The sequence below is a fragment of the Mauremys reevesii genome, linkage group 1 (genome assembly GCF_016161935.1).
Source record: "Mauremys reevesii isolate NIE-2019 linkage group 1, ASM1616193v1, whole genome shotgun sequence".
NCBI lineage: Eukaryota > Metazoa > Chordata > Testudines > Geoemydidae > Mauremys > Mauremys reevesii.
This window is the reverse complement of record NC_052623.1, coordinates 172,936,059-172,955,327: the sequence shown is the minus strand read 5'-3', so window position 1 is coordinate 172,955,327 and position 19,269 is coordinate 172,936,059. Positions and strand designations below refer to the sequence as shown.

Below are 19,269 nucleotides of genomic sequence, written 5' to 3'. Positions count from 1 at the left end.
AGTATTCCGGCTGGCTTGTAGGATAAGTCATGAATCTAAAACCTGAGGTTTGTGGCTGTGGATGGAGAAAACTAAACTAAATGACTCTGCTCTGTCCTTAACATACTTCACAGTTTGGCTCCAGAGCTCAATTTCGTGACTCAGGCCCCTTGATCAAGTTCCACGGTTTATTTTTTTTTTAATTAAAATTTGGATAATTTAACAGTATCGTTTTTTTAAAAAACCAGAATTTAGCTTACACAGCTTCAAAAGCCCTTGATTTCTCAGGCATTCAAATCCCAACAAAATCCCACTCTACAAGTACATGAGACTATCTTCTAGATAGCAGATGATTAAAATAAAAAATAATACATATTTAAGACATATTTTACTCATCTGTGATTACCACTTCTTTGTAATCTGATATAATTTTCTGTCTTGTACATTATTACATTGCAGTTTCCCTCTGAAGCAGAAAATGTGTCATCACAGCCACAGATCAAGTTTCTTCGCGCAGCTACTGTCACTTAAACCTAATGCATGTTGCTGTTCATCATTGCCTTCTTACAAACTCTGAATGGAATGCCGTTATTTATATAGCAAGCCCAAATATTTCAACATTGCAATCCTGGAGTTCCAGCATCCTTAAAGAAATCCTCTCTTATGCCTCCCTCAAAGTGTTAATAGTAAAAACCTAAAAAAGCAGCAAACCACAACATGTTGCTAAGACAGATATAACCAGTGCAAAAGTATATACATTGGGGCAGAAAAAAACAAGACAGCAAAGTCAGAGGTGCCACTACTGCCCACTTACAACTGGTGGGCATAGATCCCAGGTCCTTAATACCATTCCACTTCTTGTTTCTCCTAGCACACTGAAAATTGTGGCGAGACCGATATTAAGATAAATAGTATTTACACAATTTTAGAACAAATATTTTAAGATACCTTCATAAAGGGACACTGTCAACAATATTTGAGTCGTCAATGGTACTTAAATTGGTTTGATTAATATAAATACTAAATTCTGTCCTTTCCAGTTTCATTCCTGCGGTTCAAACTTTTATCAATACCTGGGTCATCTTTCTCCTTGACCACTGCTATCTCCTATCCTTGCCTTTTTATCTCCAATGCATTCAGAAAACCTTTGTTATAATATCTTCATCTTCCCTACCTGCAACTTGAAGCATGTCACTCCCCTCCGTGAAGCTCGTACTAACTTTCTCTGACCTTCTGCACTAAGTTCTAGTTTGCACATTGTTTAAAACATGATATGGTATGGCCTTCAGTGGCCAAAGGAACTTACTGCCTTTCAGGGAAGAACCATGTTTCAAAACATATCCAGAACCACTAGTCTCTTAGTGTAGAGATGGGGCCTTAATGTTTTCCCTTGCATAATATACAGAATCTATCCATACCCCAAACGCTAAAAAAACAAGGCTAGCAAAAGTAATGCCCATCCACATTATATATTAGCTTTAGCCTGAAAGATTGCCAAAAAAATCCTCATAATGCTCAAGAGGCTTTCATTTTCTGCTGAGATGAGTGGAATAAAGGAAGTCTTTTACCAGAGTGGACTCAGTCATTTTCTTTCTGGTTATGCTATAGAGAAAGGCTCCAAAATATACAGAGAATCTGGCTAATGCAAACCACAAATTAAGAGTATATTTTCTTCAATACAGTAAGATTCTCTTGGGACACTCTGGTGGTCAGCCTATCATCCCAATTAAGCAAAGAGGCCATTAGAAAAGGTCTGAAAAGACCTAACTGAAACACAATACTATATTCAATAACATTCACTACATTTCAGTATATTAATTTTAACTTGGCATTATCTGTGTTAAAATCCTGAAGCTTAAAATTCAACCTTTATTTAACTCCTGGTTAAAACCACTTAATGCCTTTGAACTGGTTGAATACAGAACAAAGGGAAAACTTTTGCCAATTCTATCATGATTAATCAGCAGTTGTTACTCTTCTCTATCAGACTACTCTCAAGTGGTTATCTGGGAGCAATCTAAATAAACGAGACATCCCAAATAAGTGAGTTATAATGTAATGATGATTTACAATTAAAATTACCCTATGAAAAAGCCTTTAAATAAAGCATTTCTATAGAATGTTATCGTCAAATTTTCTACATCGATATAAGCAACTCCAAATCCTCTAACTACATAGCAAAGTTCAAATATAAAACAATTATTTCTGTGTCACAGATCTGGTCAGACTCCCACTGCCTGCAGCCCATGGGACTGCTGTGAGAGGAATCTAACCTATGGATCCCCAGGTATTTTAAGCCTCCAGAGTCTGAACAGACTTTCAGAGTTTTGAGGTCCCTAGGCACACAGAGTGCAGACCATCTGTCTAGCACCCCTCTTGAGAGCTGCGCTCATGTGGCCCTGGTGCCCAGCCCCTGAAAACAGTGCTAACACCTAAGATTCCCCTTACAGGTTAAACAACAACCTCTCCCCGAACACCACCCACAGGTGTGAGCCTTTTAGATTACATTTAACTTTCCAAAGCCATGTAGTAGCTGTGTCATATAGCACATGCAGACGTGTAACATGTTATTGCTCTTTACTTGGTCACATGAGAAATACACAGATCCATATAAAATTAATAGACCCTACCTACATTTCCTCTCACTGTAGCTCACCCTTCCCTGGGAGTCCTTAGGGGCCCATTTCTGTTCAGGTAGGCAGGCAGGCAGGCAACTTACCCCCTGCCACCAACTCATCTGGCTCCTGCAGCAGCTTCCCTCATCTTAAGCTAGTGACAAATAGCCAAAGAGTGAGAGCAAATACAGGAAATTGTGTCCTTTATAACATGCCACTCTCTTCTCTCGGGTTATTCCCTGGTCTCCTGTTGAGGCTGACAGAATCCTACGGTACCAGGTGATTTTGTTGCTAGGTGACCTCTCCCCTGCTAAATCAGTTCCTCTGGGAAGCATCCAGCCTCTTGTCTAGAGCAACTACTTTCAAGTGTCACTCGAGTCAACAACCCCCTTTTGTTAGCCTTTGCCTTCTACCTTTGAAATTTCAGTTCAACAGAGAAGGCAAAAAGCTGCACCCTCAAAATGGAATCTGCAGCTTGGTAAAGATACTTATAGAGAGTTCATAATCTCATACAGAATTCACAAATTGTATGGACACAGCCTCCAAATCCTCACAGCCTTTAAAATAGAAAGCCAGGCGTCAGCTGGTTTATATGAGATGACAATACTTAAGGATCCAGTCCAAATCCCACATAAATCATTGACCACAATTGACTTCTGTGGCAGTGGGGGCCAAGGCAGGATTTACAGAAATTAAAGGTAGATATAAACATTAACCGTTCAGAACTTTTAATTGATCACTCTGGGTTCCTCTGATTCTGCGGCCATAGCAAAGCACTCCTGATACACTCAATTTACTTAAAAGGCACCAATTTAAAACAAAGTGTTAGAATTCTACACACCTTCACTGAGCACCTTTAGACTATTACCTTGTTACATAAGGCCTTACATACTTATTCACAGTTCTGTGTATACTGCATTTATAAGCAAAGTGCATTTTGGATACTCTGAATATTCTTGAGATGAGTATCCAGGCCACATATAGCAAAGTACAGATAAATGCCATATGTTATTTCAGTAGTTTTTACAATACATTTTACATACATAGTTCTCTAGCAGAGACCAGGATAATGACAAGAAACCACTGCTGTGCACTGGAACCCTACCCAGATGGTATCATTCTGGGATACTAAATTGGGCATTTGAGAGTCCCTTCTTGGTAGACACTATCTTGCTGAAAAACGACTCCATTTCCAATCCCTTTAAAGTCTGTAAAATCTTGACTAGCATCAAGAAAGCGAATAAAGAAATGTTATTTACTCTTTCACATAACTCAAGAGCTAAAGGTCACCAAATGAAATTAATAGGCAGCAGGCTTGAAACAAACAAAAGGAAGTACTTAACACAACGCACAATGTCAACCTATGGAACTCCTTGCCAGGGAATGTTGTGAAGGCCAAAACTGTAACAGGGTTCAAAAAAGAATCGTGTAAGTTCCTGGAGGATAGGTCCATCAATGGTATTAGCCAGGATGGGCAGGGATGCAACACCATGCTGAGTGTCCCTAGACTCTGTTTGCCAGAAGCTGGGTGTGGGCGACACGGGATGGATCACTCAATGATTGCAGATTCTCTTCATTCCTTCTGGGGCACTGGCATTGGCTACTGTCAGAAGACAGGATCCTGGGCTAGGTGGATGTAGCGGGGTGGTTACGCTGCTCCTGCCCTGAAGGGCTTAAAACAGCCCAGGAGAGGGCTGTGGTTGGGGCAAGAAGCCTGGGCTGATTGGGGAAAGTAGGCTCAGCTGTGGCTCAGCTGGCCCCTATAAGAGGCAGAGAAGCAGAAGCCCAGGCAGTCTCTCTCTAGCTGTAGAGGGAGATGGACCTGGCTGCAGGGACCTAACCAGGTATCTGGAGCAGGCCTGGGGAAAGGCCAAGGGAGCCGGGGAGCTCCGGCCTAGGAAAGCCCCAGGCTGCAGGCGTGGTAAGTCCTATTAGGTACAGGGTTGCAGGGGCAGCCCATGGGTAGCCAGAGGCAGCAGGTCCAAACCCCTTTGCCTGTGATGAGTGGCTTATACTGCAGCCTGCCCCAGTGAATGGGATATGCCAGGCTAGATGGAGACTGGGCAGTAGCTATGACTGAGGTGAAGTGGAGATAGTGGGTGGGGGTTCCCCTGGGAGGGGAAGACCCAGACTGTGGGGGTACTGCCAGGGGCAGCACCCAGTTAAAAGGCACCGGGGTCCTGGGAGGGACACAGGGGCCCAGCGGTGGCAGATCACCGGCTGGAAGAGGGCGCTCCAGAGGGCTGGTGAGCTAATTCCTGAGAATGACCAGCAGAAGGTGCCGCAGGCATGAGTCTGCACCCTTACAGTGTACCATTGGTCTGACCCAGTAGGGCCTTTGTTATGTTCTTGTGTTCTTATGTCCTAGTTGCATGGGAGCCCACTATTAGGAGAATACTACAATGTTTCCTTCAATCCAGCTATTGTGTAACATTAAATGGCTTCAATCATCCTTTTCTATTTATTTAGGTAAGATCATGTTTAGCTAGAATCATCCTGTTCAACTACTCATGAACGCCATGTACATCTGTGCTCTCCTACTGAGCACATCTGAACGGAGAATTATGTCAGAGAAAAACCTAACTTTGTATGTCATTAGTTAGAGTGGCATATCCTATCCTAACCAGGATATTTTTATATTGGATATGCATGACAGGTTGCAGTGTTAAAAACTCTTAGATAAGAATTCCAGACATTCACTGTCTGGATCAGTGACTGGAATATTAGCAGCATAAATAGAGTATTGTAGTAGATGTACATAACTGTTGTGGACAGTTACCTCTAATGCTTTGTAAATAGTTACTGTTTGCTATTTCAGGAAAGTTTATCCAGAACCCCTAGAGATGATTCATTCATCTTAGAGATGGAGGTGGCACATTAGACAATAATCTAGGGCTGACTTATGCAGAATGATGCAAAATGTTTTCTTTTTCAGCAAGCAATCAAACTGAAAACCTGTCTTGCAGTAGTAGGTGTGAACTAGAAGCAGCAGTTACAGAGCCCATGCTCTGGCAGGTCTGTGGTGCTCTGCAGGCACAAAGTGGCTCTAAACCTGGACCACTGAGGATCTCAGGTGGCACAAGAGTTGACTTAGTTGACTACTACTCATGGACGCTGGCATAAAGAGGCTTGGCGGGGTGGGTGGGTGGGTGGGGGTTAGTGTGTGGCTTGGGTGTCTCAGTCTACCCCAGCTTTCGCCAATACCTGGTGCAAGTGTGAAGAGGTGATCACAGAGCACAAATACTCCTTTGGCGCAGCATATTGACTCCGAAAATGGAGACCATTTTAAATTTATCTTAAGAATGTTTAAGACAGCTGTGTTTTTTCAAACACACTATGCATATATTCAGTGCAAATATTTTTCTATAATAAGGAGTAATGCAATTTCTAGAAGAGGGACCTTGCTTCACTGAACCAGTGCCATTTCATTTGATTGAAAGTCATACATTTGCAAAGTCTGTCTCCTCAGAGTTAACCTTTCTTAAACTGATATGTGCAATCTAGACAGCTTCAAGATTCAATTTCATACTTTTGTTCTCTAGTAAAAGAACGACATTTTAAGTTCAGTGCAAGATGTATTACCTGCCCAATTCCCTGAGGTAAACTGGCAGAAGCAATTTTTAAGAGGAGGTGCAAAACTGAAAGAGGACAAAAGCCACCTTTCTAAGTAGAACAATAAATTCACCCCTAAAGATAGCACCAATGTAATGTTCTGTAAGGAAAGTACTAATAATCTGTATTATGACTGTATCCTAATAACCAACAAGTATTGCATCTCTTCAGTTCTCATCTTTGCTTACTATTACTTACATGCCCAGAATGTTGTAGAGAAAAAAAATCCAAAGCTACATTCTTGTACAAATCTGTAACTTTAACTAGCAGGAAGGATGGTCTAGTTGATAGTGCATAGCACTGGGATAGCTGTGGACACAGATTCAAGTCCTGGCTCAGCCGCAGACTTCCTGTGTGACCATGACTAGATTGCTTAAATCTTCCCTGTGCCTCAGGTCTCCATCTGTAAAACGGGAATAATACTTCCTTCCTTTACAGGGGTGTTGTGAGGATAAAGTCTATTAATGACTGTTGGTCATTCAGAAACTACACAGGTGAAGTCCATGTAAGCCATGAGATAGAAGTATTTAGATGGGAGAGCTTCATTTTGGAATATGTTCAGTTTAGAAAACAGAAGATTTACTTAACAAGGTCAAAAACTCTCTAACTGGAAGCCTGGTTAACCCTCCTCCCAAAAGCTCTGGATTCTGATCTTAACCTTTTGAGATCACCCTGTCCACAAACTAATCAGAACTTCAATAAACCTCCACTTAGGGCTTTATCATGCGAAGGCTGAGCTCTCTAGTTCCAAATAGCAAAGCACTTAAGCATGTCCTCAACTTTCAGCATGTGACCAGTCTGATGCTTAAGTGCTTTGCTAGATAAGACAGGAACAAACCCTTAATTTCCTTTCTCAACAAATCTACTGTACTGTCTGTTAACAAGCTGCTTAACTTTGATAATATTCCACCAGGGGTTGGGGTATGCTTGATTTTAAAACACCTGATGGAGTTTGGCTATTTGTACTATTGAAATCTCAAGCACAAACTCTCTCTCTCAGCTTTGAAACAGCTGTCCATCACGGTACTATCTGAGTGCCTTTTGTGTTAAGTCAATAGGAATAGCAAAGTCCCTAATGACATTAATAGAGTCTCTGGCACATCTTCCTCTTTGAAGTAAAACTCTGCTTGGGTATGGTTTTTTATTTTATTTTTTTAAATTAATTGATTTTTTGGGGAGTAGAATGGGATGTCAACATTGTGAGTGTCAAATTTTTCATTGAAAGACCATCACCAGATTAAAAGCTTCTAAACATATCCTGAAGCGGCTCTGAAATTCAGGCGGTTTAAGAAGACACCTGGCATAGTGGAAATTTCAAAGGTAGAAGGGCTTTTGGGATGAAGGATACAGTATTCACACAAAAAAGGCTAGATTTTCAAATTTAAGTATGTACATATTTGCATGTGTAATTTATGTACATAAATACTTAATATACAAGTGTAAATTCTAGGTGTTTGTGCACACACAATCAGTTAGTTTAAGTGATCATATATAGTCTGATTTGTGAATACACACTGCGAATTTCTTATTTATTTACTTATACGAGGAGCCTAGGGATCCCAGTCAAGACTGGGGCTCCTCTGTGTTTATGCATGGAAGATAGCCGTGTGCAAATATATTCACACAATTTCATCTGCTTAATTCAGAAAGTTGGTCCAGAATATTTTGCTTGAAATTGGAGCTTGTTTTCTTAAACTCTATGTCCACCCATATAGCTTTGCCTAGCCTTAGATTTGTTCTTTTGGCTAGTATTCTAATCAGAGGCTTTTGATCATAATAAGCACTTAGTTTAGCAAACACTTTACAAATATTACCCAATTAATCCTCCCAGTGCTCCTGTGAGATAAGTAAGGCATATTCTCCTAGTCTAGAAGTGAGGAAACTGAGGCAGAGAATTGAAATGATTGAGTTTGAGAGGTGGTGCCGCATCCAAGTCTGTAGTCCTGGAGTCAGCATTAGAACTCAGGAGTTCCCGGTCTCCAGTCCAGGGTTTGAACCACTAGACCACATCTCCTCAAAGGAAGAAACTAAAATAAAACACACTTTCAGATGCTCTCTTTTAAGACAGGGGAAAAATATTCCAAAATAAACCTCATGAGACCTTTCTATTCTGATTAGCTCTGAAAGTTAAAAGGCAGAGTGCCCCATATTTTTCCAGATTTATAAATTTTCTTCTAAAATGTAAAGCCATTCATCCCTTTCACAGTGGCTGCAGATTCCAGAGTTTCTTTTGTTACCTAAAGTCATGTCAATATTTATGCAATGAAGTTTAAAAGAAAGAGTTTGTGCATGGAAAAATCGGGATTAGCATCTTTGCTGAAGAACATTAGTGGTAGTAGCAAAGCAGAATACATCATGTAGCTACAAAAGATGGGGAGGATATAGTACAGCAACAAATACTTGAGAGCACCAATCTGAACGGAGGAGGGCACCAATACTTCTTTTAATCATCTAGCATTTTCTACCAGTTTTCCTATGGCAAATTAGTAATCTAGATAAAAGATGAGAGCAACTCAGAAACAGGAAGCATCTATCAGTGTGTGAGGGAAGAAACCTTTCCTAAGATCTTCTTCTTTCTTCCCCAACCCCAAAAAGGAACTTCAGCAGCAGACAGCGCTGAGCCTCCAAACACATGAAAGAGCTCAGGTTCCTCAGCTCTTGCAAAACACCTAATGATGTGTAGAATTTACAAAGCCTGAAGCGACATATAGCTGGCATTCAACCTGTCAACTATCTCTGCCTATTAAAAAGCAGCAGAGTTATGATGTTAACATCTGAAACATACACACACTTCGTTGAATATATCGTTTTGCTGTCACTAGTATTGTGATAAGACTCTTTTATAAGCTATCTAAAAGGCAAAAATGCAGTTTTATAGTGAATTCAAAATTGCAGCAGCTAAAAAAACAGCAGATTTAATATGTCTGATGAATACTGTAAACATAAAAATACATAAACCATCAAAAATAATGCAATATAAACTAGCCACAGCACTATTAAAGCCACTAGGCATATGCTAGAGATAGCCGGGCTGTCTATCAGAATATTTCAAGCTGGGTCACCTTACATTAGTACTTAAGCATATAAAGACTGTAAAAGCACTGTGTAAGACTTAACAGAGAATTCACTTCTTTTTGTGGGAGTAGATCAGAACTTTTTACAGCACTTTTAAGAAAGGCAACCTCGCAATGCATTTTCAGTAAAGTTCTAACCAATTAAAATACTAAATTGCAATATTCAATAGCTGAAAGTTGGAGGAAAAGATTAAGGCTGACTAAGGGTTTTACAGCAAATTCTCTGGAAAGTTCATGTTATTGTATATACCTAAACACCAGTGATATGGATTTTGCGGGGGAGAGCATGTCCATATTAGTATTGGAAATGATGCGTGTGCAAGTGCCACTGTGTGTATGTGGGCTGTTTGAGTATGCCTGCCCCAGTTTCATCACCCTTGTGGCCAGAGAGGACTAAACAGAATGGCAGGGAAGGTCTGAGCGCAGGAATTGCTGCTGCAGATGGTCTGGGGATGGGAGGGCAATATGACTGTGATTTGCCACAGCTTTGCCCTACTTGGAATTGTACATGACATACAAAACTCAGCCACTTTCATTCAATTGTGCGTTCAATTCGGGGACTGCTTTTCTTTTGAAATACTTTCTGGCTGGCCCCTGCCATCAGTGTGCTGTAACCTGCCACATGTTGCTCAACACCATGGGTTCACAAGCAGAAAAGGGACACAGGGACAGGATTACAGTTTGCATCAGATTTACCTACCCCTTCCTCTCAATTGTTTCATAGTCTAGCTGCTGCATGGCCTTAGCAAGCTGGGATGTAGATCTTGCTGTTGGCTCCACTGGAGGGTCACCAGTTGGGAACTAGAGACACTGTTTGAGAACTGAGCACACAAAAGTAGTAACAACATTCTGCCTGACCTCGGCATATTTGACTTATAAACAGAGTTCTAAAGTCACCATTATAAGATTCAGAATCTGTGCCTGCTGCGCCATCCCTGGCAACAAGCTGCTTCCTTCCATACACTGGTAAATACTCTAATCAGATGAGGATTTAAAGTAGATATGTCAAGATGGCCTTGCTGTCTCCTCTCTACACCCCACCACTGCTCTGCCTGATGTTTTATACAAACTGCATATTACATGAAATTTATCAGATCAGGAGAATACAAATTCCAAACTAATCAGATAGTTTATTCTCCTGTGTGTTGTGGGTGTAACATTACTGTTCTCATCAGGCACTCAAGGCCACTCAGACATCCAAGGAACATATTTCCATCTCTGAACAGCAGTGTTCAATGCTGTGGGCTGTGTCAGTCACAAACTGCAACCTGGTATGAACTGTAGCATGTGTTGTCTCATTATCCTTTGAGAGATCACTAGCATCCAGGGAGGCAGACATATTTTCCTGGGCAAATAACTTGTCTATATGTCTCCCAGAGTTGTCACAAGACACACACAGTTAGATTCTAGTCCTCACTAGTATTGTGTTTCTGAGACAGACTGATTTTCCTAACGCCAAGGGCACGTATCCAGTCAGCATCAATACCTGCACTGCTCTTGCTATTACTGTTGTGATTGGCTTTTATAGCACGTGTCTAGCTAGCTAGCGAGAATAAGTATGTAAGGCACCTATTACTCTGATATACAAATATTCAACAAAAGTATTACGAAGCGAAAGGATGCAGAATGCTGCTTGCTTTTTTTGTTCCCTGGTGTCGCACAGGTCCTTTTATATATCTATACGTGCAACAATTTTTTTTATTTTAATTTTTTAAAAATCAACTATGCTTACCAACTAGTCAGAAACCACCGCAGGCAGTGACGGCAATTAATATGAACTGTATCATAACTAAGTTCCTGCCACCTTCTTCACTGCATGTATTAATGACAAATTGCCATGTGCAGAACGCTGGGTTGCTTTTGCTTGAGAACTAGATTTGTTATTTTGGATCCCTCAACCATATAATTCTCTTCCAGTGAAGTCAACCAATGCAGTCAAAGCAGTGCACACACGACAAAGGGGTGGGACAAGAAAGATTCCTGTATTTCTCTCTCTCTCTCTCAGGGACCTAAAATCACCTTCCAGTACCATGTTTTTCAATGTGAGCATCTTCAAAATCTCCTGATTTCCACAATCCATTTCAGGAATTCTGGTTTAAACAGAAGATACACTGTGAAACTGCTGGATTCCCTACGTCAATGCAAGAGTCTCTTCCAGGGTCTACATACTTAAAGCCCTATGTGGATACAAAAATTTGTATCTGCATCTGATCCACAAATTTGCAAGGCTATAAAGATACTGCTAAACAGAAGATTCTCTGTGCATCTGCCAGTATCCCAGGGACAATACAGGATTCCCAACAGAACTATGCTAGAATTCTTGGCTCAATATAAGAATCTTAAGGGATTTCCAGGTTAAGGGCAGAGCTCCCTGCTGAATCTTATTGCTACATACATATTCTCATGTGTTTATGAAAAAAGGACACCTCGTTTCCACTGATAAACCTTCTTTACTGGGCACACAGTCAGGAGGCTTAACGGCTGAGGAAGGCTTGCATTTGTTTCTTAATTTATTGAAAAACTATGTTCAACAGGGCTAGCTGTCTTAATAAAAAAGATGGAGTGCTAATTCCTCAAGGCACAAATGGTTCATAAGGAGCTCTGCAGTAAACGGTAGCTCTGGAAATAGTAGGCACAATACTATGCAGAGAACTAAAATAAAAAAAAAGTCAATCACCCAAGCTAAGTTCCCTCTAAGCTGCGTGGCTGCACAGCCATGCAGCAGCCTATCAAGGGCCATGGCGGGGAGAGGCACCTCTCCCATGGCCACAGTTCCAGACCTGCTGCGGCCAGGGAAAGCCACACTCCCCCAGCACCCAGAGCTCTTGCGGCCTGGGAGAGGCGCCTCTCCCCAGGCCCCAACCCCAGAGCTGCCATGGCGGGGAGAGAGGGCTGGGGGGAGTCCTCTCTCCCTGCCACAGTCCCGGGGCAGCCTGCACCCCAAACTCCTCATCCACAGCCCCACCCCAGAGCCCGCTCCCCTAGCCAGAGACCCCAACCCTCTGCCCCAGGCCTGAGCCCCCTCCCACATCCTGAACCCTTCATCCCCAGCCGCATTTCCATCCCTGAGCCCTCACTACCCTACACCCCAACCCGCTGCCCCATCCCTGAGCCCTCTCACGCACTCTGAACCCCACCCCCGCCACACATCATCTGCATATGGTGCACATAACAAAATTCATTCCACACATGGATGGGAAAAATTAGAGGGAACATTGCACCCAAGCCAATTTTCCAGCTGCAGAGAAGAATTATTTTCAAATGCGCTATTCATTTCAAATTCATTATTCAAATAGACTGCGTGTGAGAATAAGCTCCGATCTGGATATTATAAAGCTTTTTCATCAGCTCAGATTTTCGAAGCCAATTCTTCCTTAAAAAAGATATTTCATGAAACCTTTGTCTTTTCTGGCCTTGGAACTGTTACAGTGATGCAACATGCAGTTTTATTAATCTTTTACTTCTCTACATACCCTAGAATTCTTTTTGCATGGGTTTAGGAAAATTACAAAGAATTACGAATCACTTCACAATACAGACTTGACACAGTACAGGTTTTAAGCTGATCTGTACTCAGAATCAGAGGGATCCTGAGTTCGTTAGTATCAGGAATAAGCTCAACAGACTTCAACTTCCCTGTAACTGGAGGGCCTTCAAAATATGCAGTCCCTATCTGTATTTCACCATGAATTATGCCTGGAGTTGGAGAATTTGCAAGTAGTTTCTGTTGGTCTGCGCATGCACCCTGACTTGCCTCATGCTTCTGTCCAAAGTGATAAAGTAGGTTGATGGACCAATTATTTCTCCAGTTCCTTCTCCCTGTGAATCTGACAGATCTGAAGCAGAGGGGAAGGGCAGTAGAATACAGATAGAGACCACACATCTCAAAGAACCTCCAGTTACAGGTGAATAACCTCTTCTTCTTTGAGTGATGGTCACTACAGTACTCTACTGTGGGTGATCTCTGGGTGCAGTTGGCATGTTCCCTGAAATAATCTGATGGTTGCTACTGCAACAAACGGGTCTTGGGGACTTCCCAACTGTCTTTATTCTCTGAAGATAAAAGGCCAAGGCTCATTGATCAAGGAAATGGAGTCTACATTCTTCTGCAGACGAGTGCGGTTTCGGGAAGAAAACAGGTAAGTGAATGGATTGGTTAAGATGAAATTGCAAGACCACCTTTGGTAAAAATGTTGGGTATATGCATAAGGAAACCTTATCCTTGTGAAACTCCATAAATGGTTGGTCTGCCATTATAGTTCCGAGTTCACCAACCCTTCTAGCTGAATTGATGGCTACAAGGAAGGCAACCTTCCTGGAAAGGAGGGAAATGGAGCAGGTTGCCAGAGGCTCAAAGGAGATTTTGTAATACCGAGAGTACCAGATTCAGATCCAATTAAAGTGTAATGTTTTGGAGAGGTGGGAAGGTTCTTAGAAGACCTTTCCAAAAATCTAGGAGTTAGCGAGTGTGAAAAAACGGAGTAACCCTCCGCAGGAGAATGGAATATGCTAATCGCCGCAAGGTGGACCTGCAAGGAGCTGAGAGCGAGACCCAAAGGCTTCAAAGACAGAATGTAGTCCAAGATAAGGGAAATCTCTGCAGCTTCTGGTCTAACAGCTTTTTGTTGTACCCAAGAGGAAAAGCATTTCTACCTACCTAGCCAAGTAACATTGCCTCATGGATTCTTTCCTGCTGTTAGAGAGAATGTGCTGCCAAGGAACATGCCTGTTCTAGGGCTGATGCTCGTCCAAATACCACGCTCTGAAGTGGAGCGGTCGTGAATTGGGATGCTTGATCCTGCTGTTGCACTGGGTCAGAAGGTTGGGAAAATTTGGGATGATAATTGGTGGATGGGATATATGTACAGCAGGTTGGGGAACCAGAACTGTCCGGGCCAGAAGGGGACAATCATGATGACTGTCACCTTGTCTCATCAGATTTAGGTAGCACCTGAGATATGAGCAGTAGTTGGGGGAAGACAGAGTTGTTCTGGTCTGACCAGGAAAGCATCGCCCTGACAGTGGTAACAGAGGGGTTCCCGAGAGCAATATGTGGCACACTTGTTGTTGGCCTGAGAAGCAAATATGTCTCTGGTTGGAGTTCCCCATTGTGTGAAGATGTTGTGTAGTACTCCATCGTGAAATTCCCACTCGTCAATTGCAAAGTGCCTGCTGAGTGAGTCTGCAAGCACATTCTGCATCCCGGGAAAGTAGGCTGGGGATAGGGTGATCTGATTTCTGATGCACCAGTTCCAGAGATTGACCACTTCCGCACACAGGGCTGTGGATTTCAAGCCTCCGCCCCCTGTTCGTTGATGCAGAAAATGGTGGTGGTGTTGTCGGACATAATGAGGACATGAGGGAGAAAATGAGTGGAAGAAAGAACTTGCATGCCTTCCTTATTGCTTTAAGTTCCAGAATACTGATCTGCATCCCGGATTCTCCAGATGTCTGTGTCCCTTGTGTCATGTGGTTGTCCACATGGACTCGCAGGAACACATAGGTGATGATAGTTTTGTCCAGAGATGAGGGAAGAAAGAGCAAAGATATCTTGAGGAGCAGCAATGGATCTGGATCTTAATGAAATCTTTGCTGGTGCTGGAGGGTCTTGGGTTTTATGAGGCACTGACGCACTGCTGGCTTGGAACCAGTGGATCCCACTGTTTAAGAATCTTCTTTTGTGAGACTCAGAACATATTACATCCCCTTGGGCCAAGCTGGTGGAAGGAATATCCAATTTTTTTGAGGTGGACTTGGAGGAAGACTTAGTCCAGTGGTTCCCAAACTTGTTCTGCCGCTTGTGCAGGGAAAGTCCCTGGTGGGCCGGGCCAGGCTGTTTACCTGCCGTGTCTGCAGGTTCGGCTGATCACGGCTCCCAGTGGCCGCGGTTCACTGCTCCAGGCCAATGGGAGCTGCTGGAAGCGGCGCGGGCCGAGGGACATACTGGCCGCTGCTTCCAGCGGCTCCCATTGGCCTGGAGCAACGAACTGCAGCCACTGGGAGCTGCGATCGGCCGAACCTGCGGATGCGGCAGGTAAACAACCAGGCCTGGCCCACCGGGTGCTTTCCTTGCACAAGCGGCGGAAGAAGTTTGGGAACTGTGACGTTGCAGACTATATGGTTTTATAAAAATATGCTGATGAGTGAATATAATGTAACTGGATATTTTTTATGCAAAAGGTCTCTTGTAAGGTATCATTACAAAGCTTATAATTTACTGAGTGTGATTATTCTATTTGTATAAATGTACCGCTCTTGTATCTGAAACTAGAAATATGAAATATAACTCTGAGAGCCTATTGTAATTATGCAAAGTGTGGGCCATTAATGGTGGTTTGGAATCTCGATGACTCCCATTAACCAGGACAACTGTCTGCAGATGGGTGTGTTTTACCTGTAAATTTTCCTGTATATGTGTATGCTGGCAAGTGGGCAATGAAGTCTTGCGGTGACATGTGATTATGTCACCCGAACTAGAATCCATCTTTAACCTAGTGTCTTTCCATTAAGAAGGAGGGGGTGAGAACCCAGAGAGGGACAAAGGATTCCCGCCTTATGCAAAAGATATATAAAGGGGTGGAACAGAACAAAGAGAGGAGAGGAGCCATCATGAAGAATCCCCTAGCTACCACCTGAGCTGGAACAAGAGCTGTACCAGGGAAAGAATTGTGCCCAGGCCTCGAAGGCCTGAGGAAAAAACTTACTGAAGCATCTCTGAGGGTGAGATTATCTGTATTCAGTTTGATCAGACATAGATTTGCGCATTTTATTTTATTTGGTAACTTACCTTGTTCTGTCTGTTACTACTTGAAATCACTTAAATCCTACTTTCTGTATTTAATAAAATTACTTTTACTTATTAATTAACTCAGAGTATGTATTAATACCTGGGGGAGCAAACAACTGTGCATATCTCGCTCTCTATCAATGTTATTAGAGGGCGAACAATTTATGAGTTTACCCTGCATAAGCTTTATACAGGGTAAAACAGATTGATTTGGGTTTAGACCCCATTGGGAGTTGGGCATCTGAGTGTTTAAGACAGGAACACTTCTGTTAGCTGCTTTCAGGTAAACCTGCAGCTTTGGGGCAAGTAATTCAGACCCTGGGTCTCTGCTGGAGTAGACAGGTGTGTCTGGCTCAGCAAGACAGAGTGCTGGGGGCCCCGAACTGGCAGGGAAAGCAGGGGTAGAAGTAGTCTTGGCACATCAGGTGGCAGCTCCCCAGGGGGTTTCTGTGATCCAACCCATCACAGGAACCACTGACTTAGTCCCATGCTTATGGGTGTGCTTCCTAACTTCCCAACTAGGCCCTGTTGCGGGGTCTGTGGGAGTGGCTCCTCCGATATCGGAGTCGGACTTAAGAGCAGTAGGAGGCAGGCTCCTCTCTGATTCAGGCTGATGTATAGAGAGGTTCCATGGCCTGGGTGAAGTTGTGGTCTCATGGCCATCTCCATGAGATACTTCTGGAAACCAAGTGCTCATTCTTCTTGGGTGCGGCTGGGGAAAGATTGACAAATACTGCGTCTAGTCACGATGTCAACTTCTCTCAGGCAGTAAAGGCAGCGTTGGTGGTCGTCACTGACTGACAAGGATCACGGGCATAGTCCAGTACCCGAATGGGGTACTCGGGCAGGGGGAGACCCCTGAGCTCTACCCTATTTAAACTATTAAAATAACAACTAAATCTGATAAAACTATACAATTATAACTGTGTCAGAGACTAGGACACTGAAGGTTCTGACCTGGACCATGTGGTGGTGAGAAGGAACTGAAGATGCGGTCGGTCTAACCCGCCCTTTATCGACTCAGACGGAAGCATGTGGGGAGCCAGGATACATGGGCAGACCAACAGACACTTTCAAATGCTCCAACTCCAGGCACATGGTGCACATAAGTAACCCACAGTGAAATACAATAGGTACCATCACTCTAAGAAGAATCAGGAGTTTTAAACTAGAACAATGAAAACCCTCATGGAGGACTTACATGCATGGTTCCTCTACGCCATTTAACTGTTATCTACTCTACAGTGGTATGACTCATTGCCATTCTCAAATTTCCCATGTCATATCGAGTGACATGGAATTGCTGAAATTTAACTGGAAATATGCCAGCTTGAAAGCATCATAATGATCAGTCAAAGAAAAGATGCTTAAGTCTTGGCAAGTTAATATTTTGCTTGGAGTCTTCTCAAGACACCTAAATTAGATTTATCCCATTGAATTAAATATCCAAAAGAAAGAAATATGATTTGATCTCCATCAGTTATCCTCCCAAATCTAGTGGTGACAAGAGTCAACAGCTGTTTTCTTTACAGTGTGTGGGTGCCAAGTGTAAATTAATACACTCAAACAAAAATTGTGAAGACATTGTTGCATATATTCTATGAGAATTAAAATCCTGTATTAAAAGATAGCCACTTCAAAAAAATAATGTAGGAGGGAGAGGCCATTATGCAAGCAAAATATGAATAATCTTTTTCCATTCAGTCCCTCTAGAAAGTTCATCGTAGTCCAGAGTACATCAAGATAAAAGATACGTCCATAATTTACATCCCCCGAAATGTCCCCATTTATAGTTTTAAAACATTGACAGGTTTGTCCTCTTATTTGCTAGCTATTTTCACTATAGACAAAAGGAAGCACTGTATTTTAACTCTTTTTCTATTTGAACATTAAGACCCAATTTCTTTCTAGATCATTATGATTCTTATACAAAAACCAAACAGTTAACTTACCCACTTCATCTTGAATCTCCTCAGCAACCGCTGGTACGTTGTAGAGAAGGGAAAGAGACTGGTTCATGCGCTCATATATCACACGTAGGTGTGTCATAACCTACCGAAATAGAAGATCCATTTTGAGGGGAAATCATTAGCATTTTACCTACAGTCATCACTGCAGATCTATATATTACAAAGCATGACAGTTTTCAGAGGAAGAAGGTATAAACACACTGAGGCATGCCTCGTGGATTCTGCAAGTCTCCAGCATTGCACATTTCAGCTCTCTCTGGCAGCTGACACAGAAACAGTCTTTCTGGCAATGGTTCTGCTGTCTGGCCCCTTCTTGTGTCCCTGCATCTGAGCGTACATCTTTGTCCTAGCATCCTTGTCCATACCAAACATGTGAACAAGGACTGAATGAGATGACGGTATCAATGAAGGTGGTCAAAATTTTTTGGCTGAACCTGCTTTTTGATAGAAAATTGGGTTTTTTGACTAAACAAATATTTTCACAGAAAGTGTTTGCTTTCTGTGTAAAATTTTGATTTTTTGATGAAAAACTGAATGTTCCAAAAACCAAAATGATTTAATCCAAAAGTAAAAATTATTCAATTCAGAAATGCAGCTGTGGTAGCTGTAGTTCTGTTTTGGTACCTCATGTCCTCAGTTTCTATGAGCTGGGCTTCCCAGCTGGACTTCCTCTCCTATGATGCATCATGCCACTGGACTCCCATGAAGCACCATCTCCCACCACCAAGAGGCTAGACCATAGTGCATTATGGATGACGTAATTTGACAAGGAAGCCCACCCTATACAAGAGAGTGGGGACATAAGACACCCAAACTACAACTCCTATGAGGCACTGTGGTAGCTTTTCATAACTAGAATATTTTGGTTTTTAATTTTTCACCAAAAAGTTACTTTTCTGCAGACCTCCCCGCCCCCCTGCAATTTTCTGACCAGCTCTAGAAGTCAATAAAATATAGAGGAGGAAACATCCCTCAGTACCAAGATCTCAGCACTCACATTTGCTCTTATTGCAGTTCTGCTGTGCTGAGAAAACACAGGGACCAGTGCAGGTACATTCAGAAAAACATCTGCATTCCTTGTTCTAATTTCTTATTTGCCAATTCTCATTCTTCCTTGTCCAGCAACTGCCAAACTTCCCTGTATACTGCAAATTTCATCTGCACACAGCCTCAGTTTTAAAGTAATCCAAATTTTAAGATAAATGGTCATATTAAAGGTTTAAAAAAAATGA

At 42.4% G+C, this 19,269-nt stretch overlaps 1 protein-coding gene across 4 annotated transcripts in view; it reads right to left on the bottom strand.

Moving 5' to 3' along the window:
• The window catches only part of LOC120399100 (amyloid beta precursor protein), a 324,609-nt gene that overhangs the window by 42,953 nt on the left and 262,387 nt on the right, over positions 1 to 19,269 (bottom strand). For all 4 annotated transcript variants that reach the window (XM_039527027.1, XM_039526998.1, XM_039527007.1 and 1 more), the window contains one exon: positions 18,020 to 18,119. In XM_039527027.1, the coding sequence (XP_039382961.1) occupies positions 18,020 to 18,119 (100 nt within the window). The remainder of the gene's footprint in view (positions 1 to 18,019; positions 18,120 to 19,269) is intronic.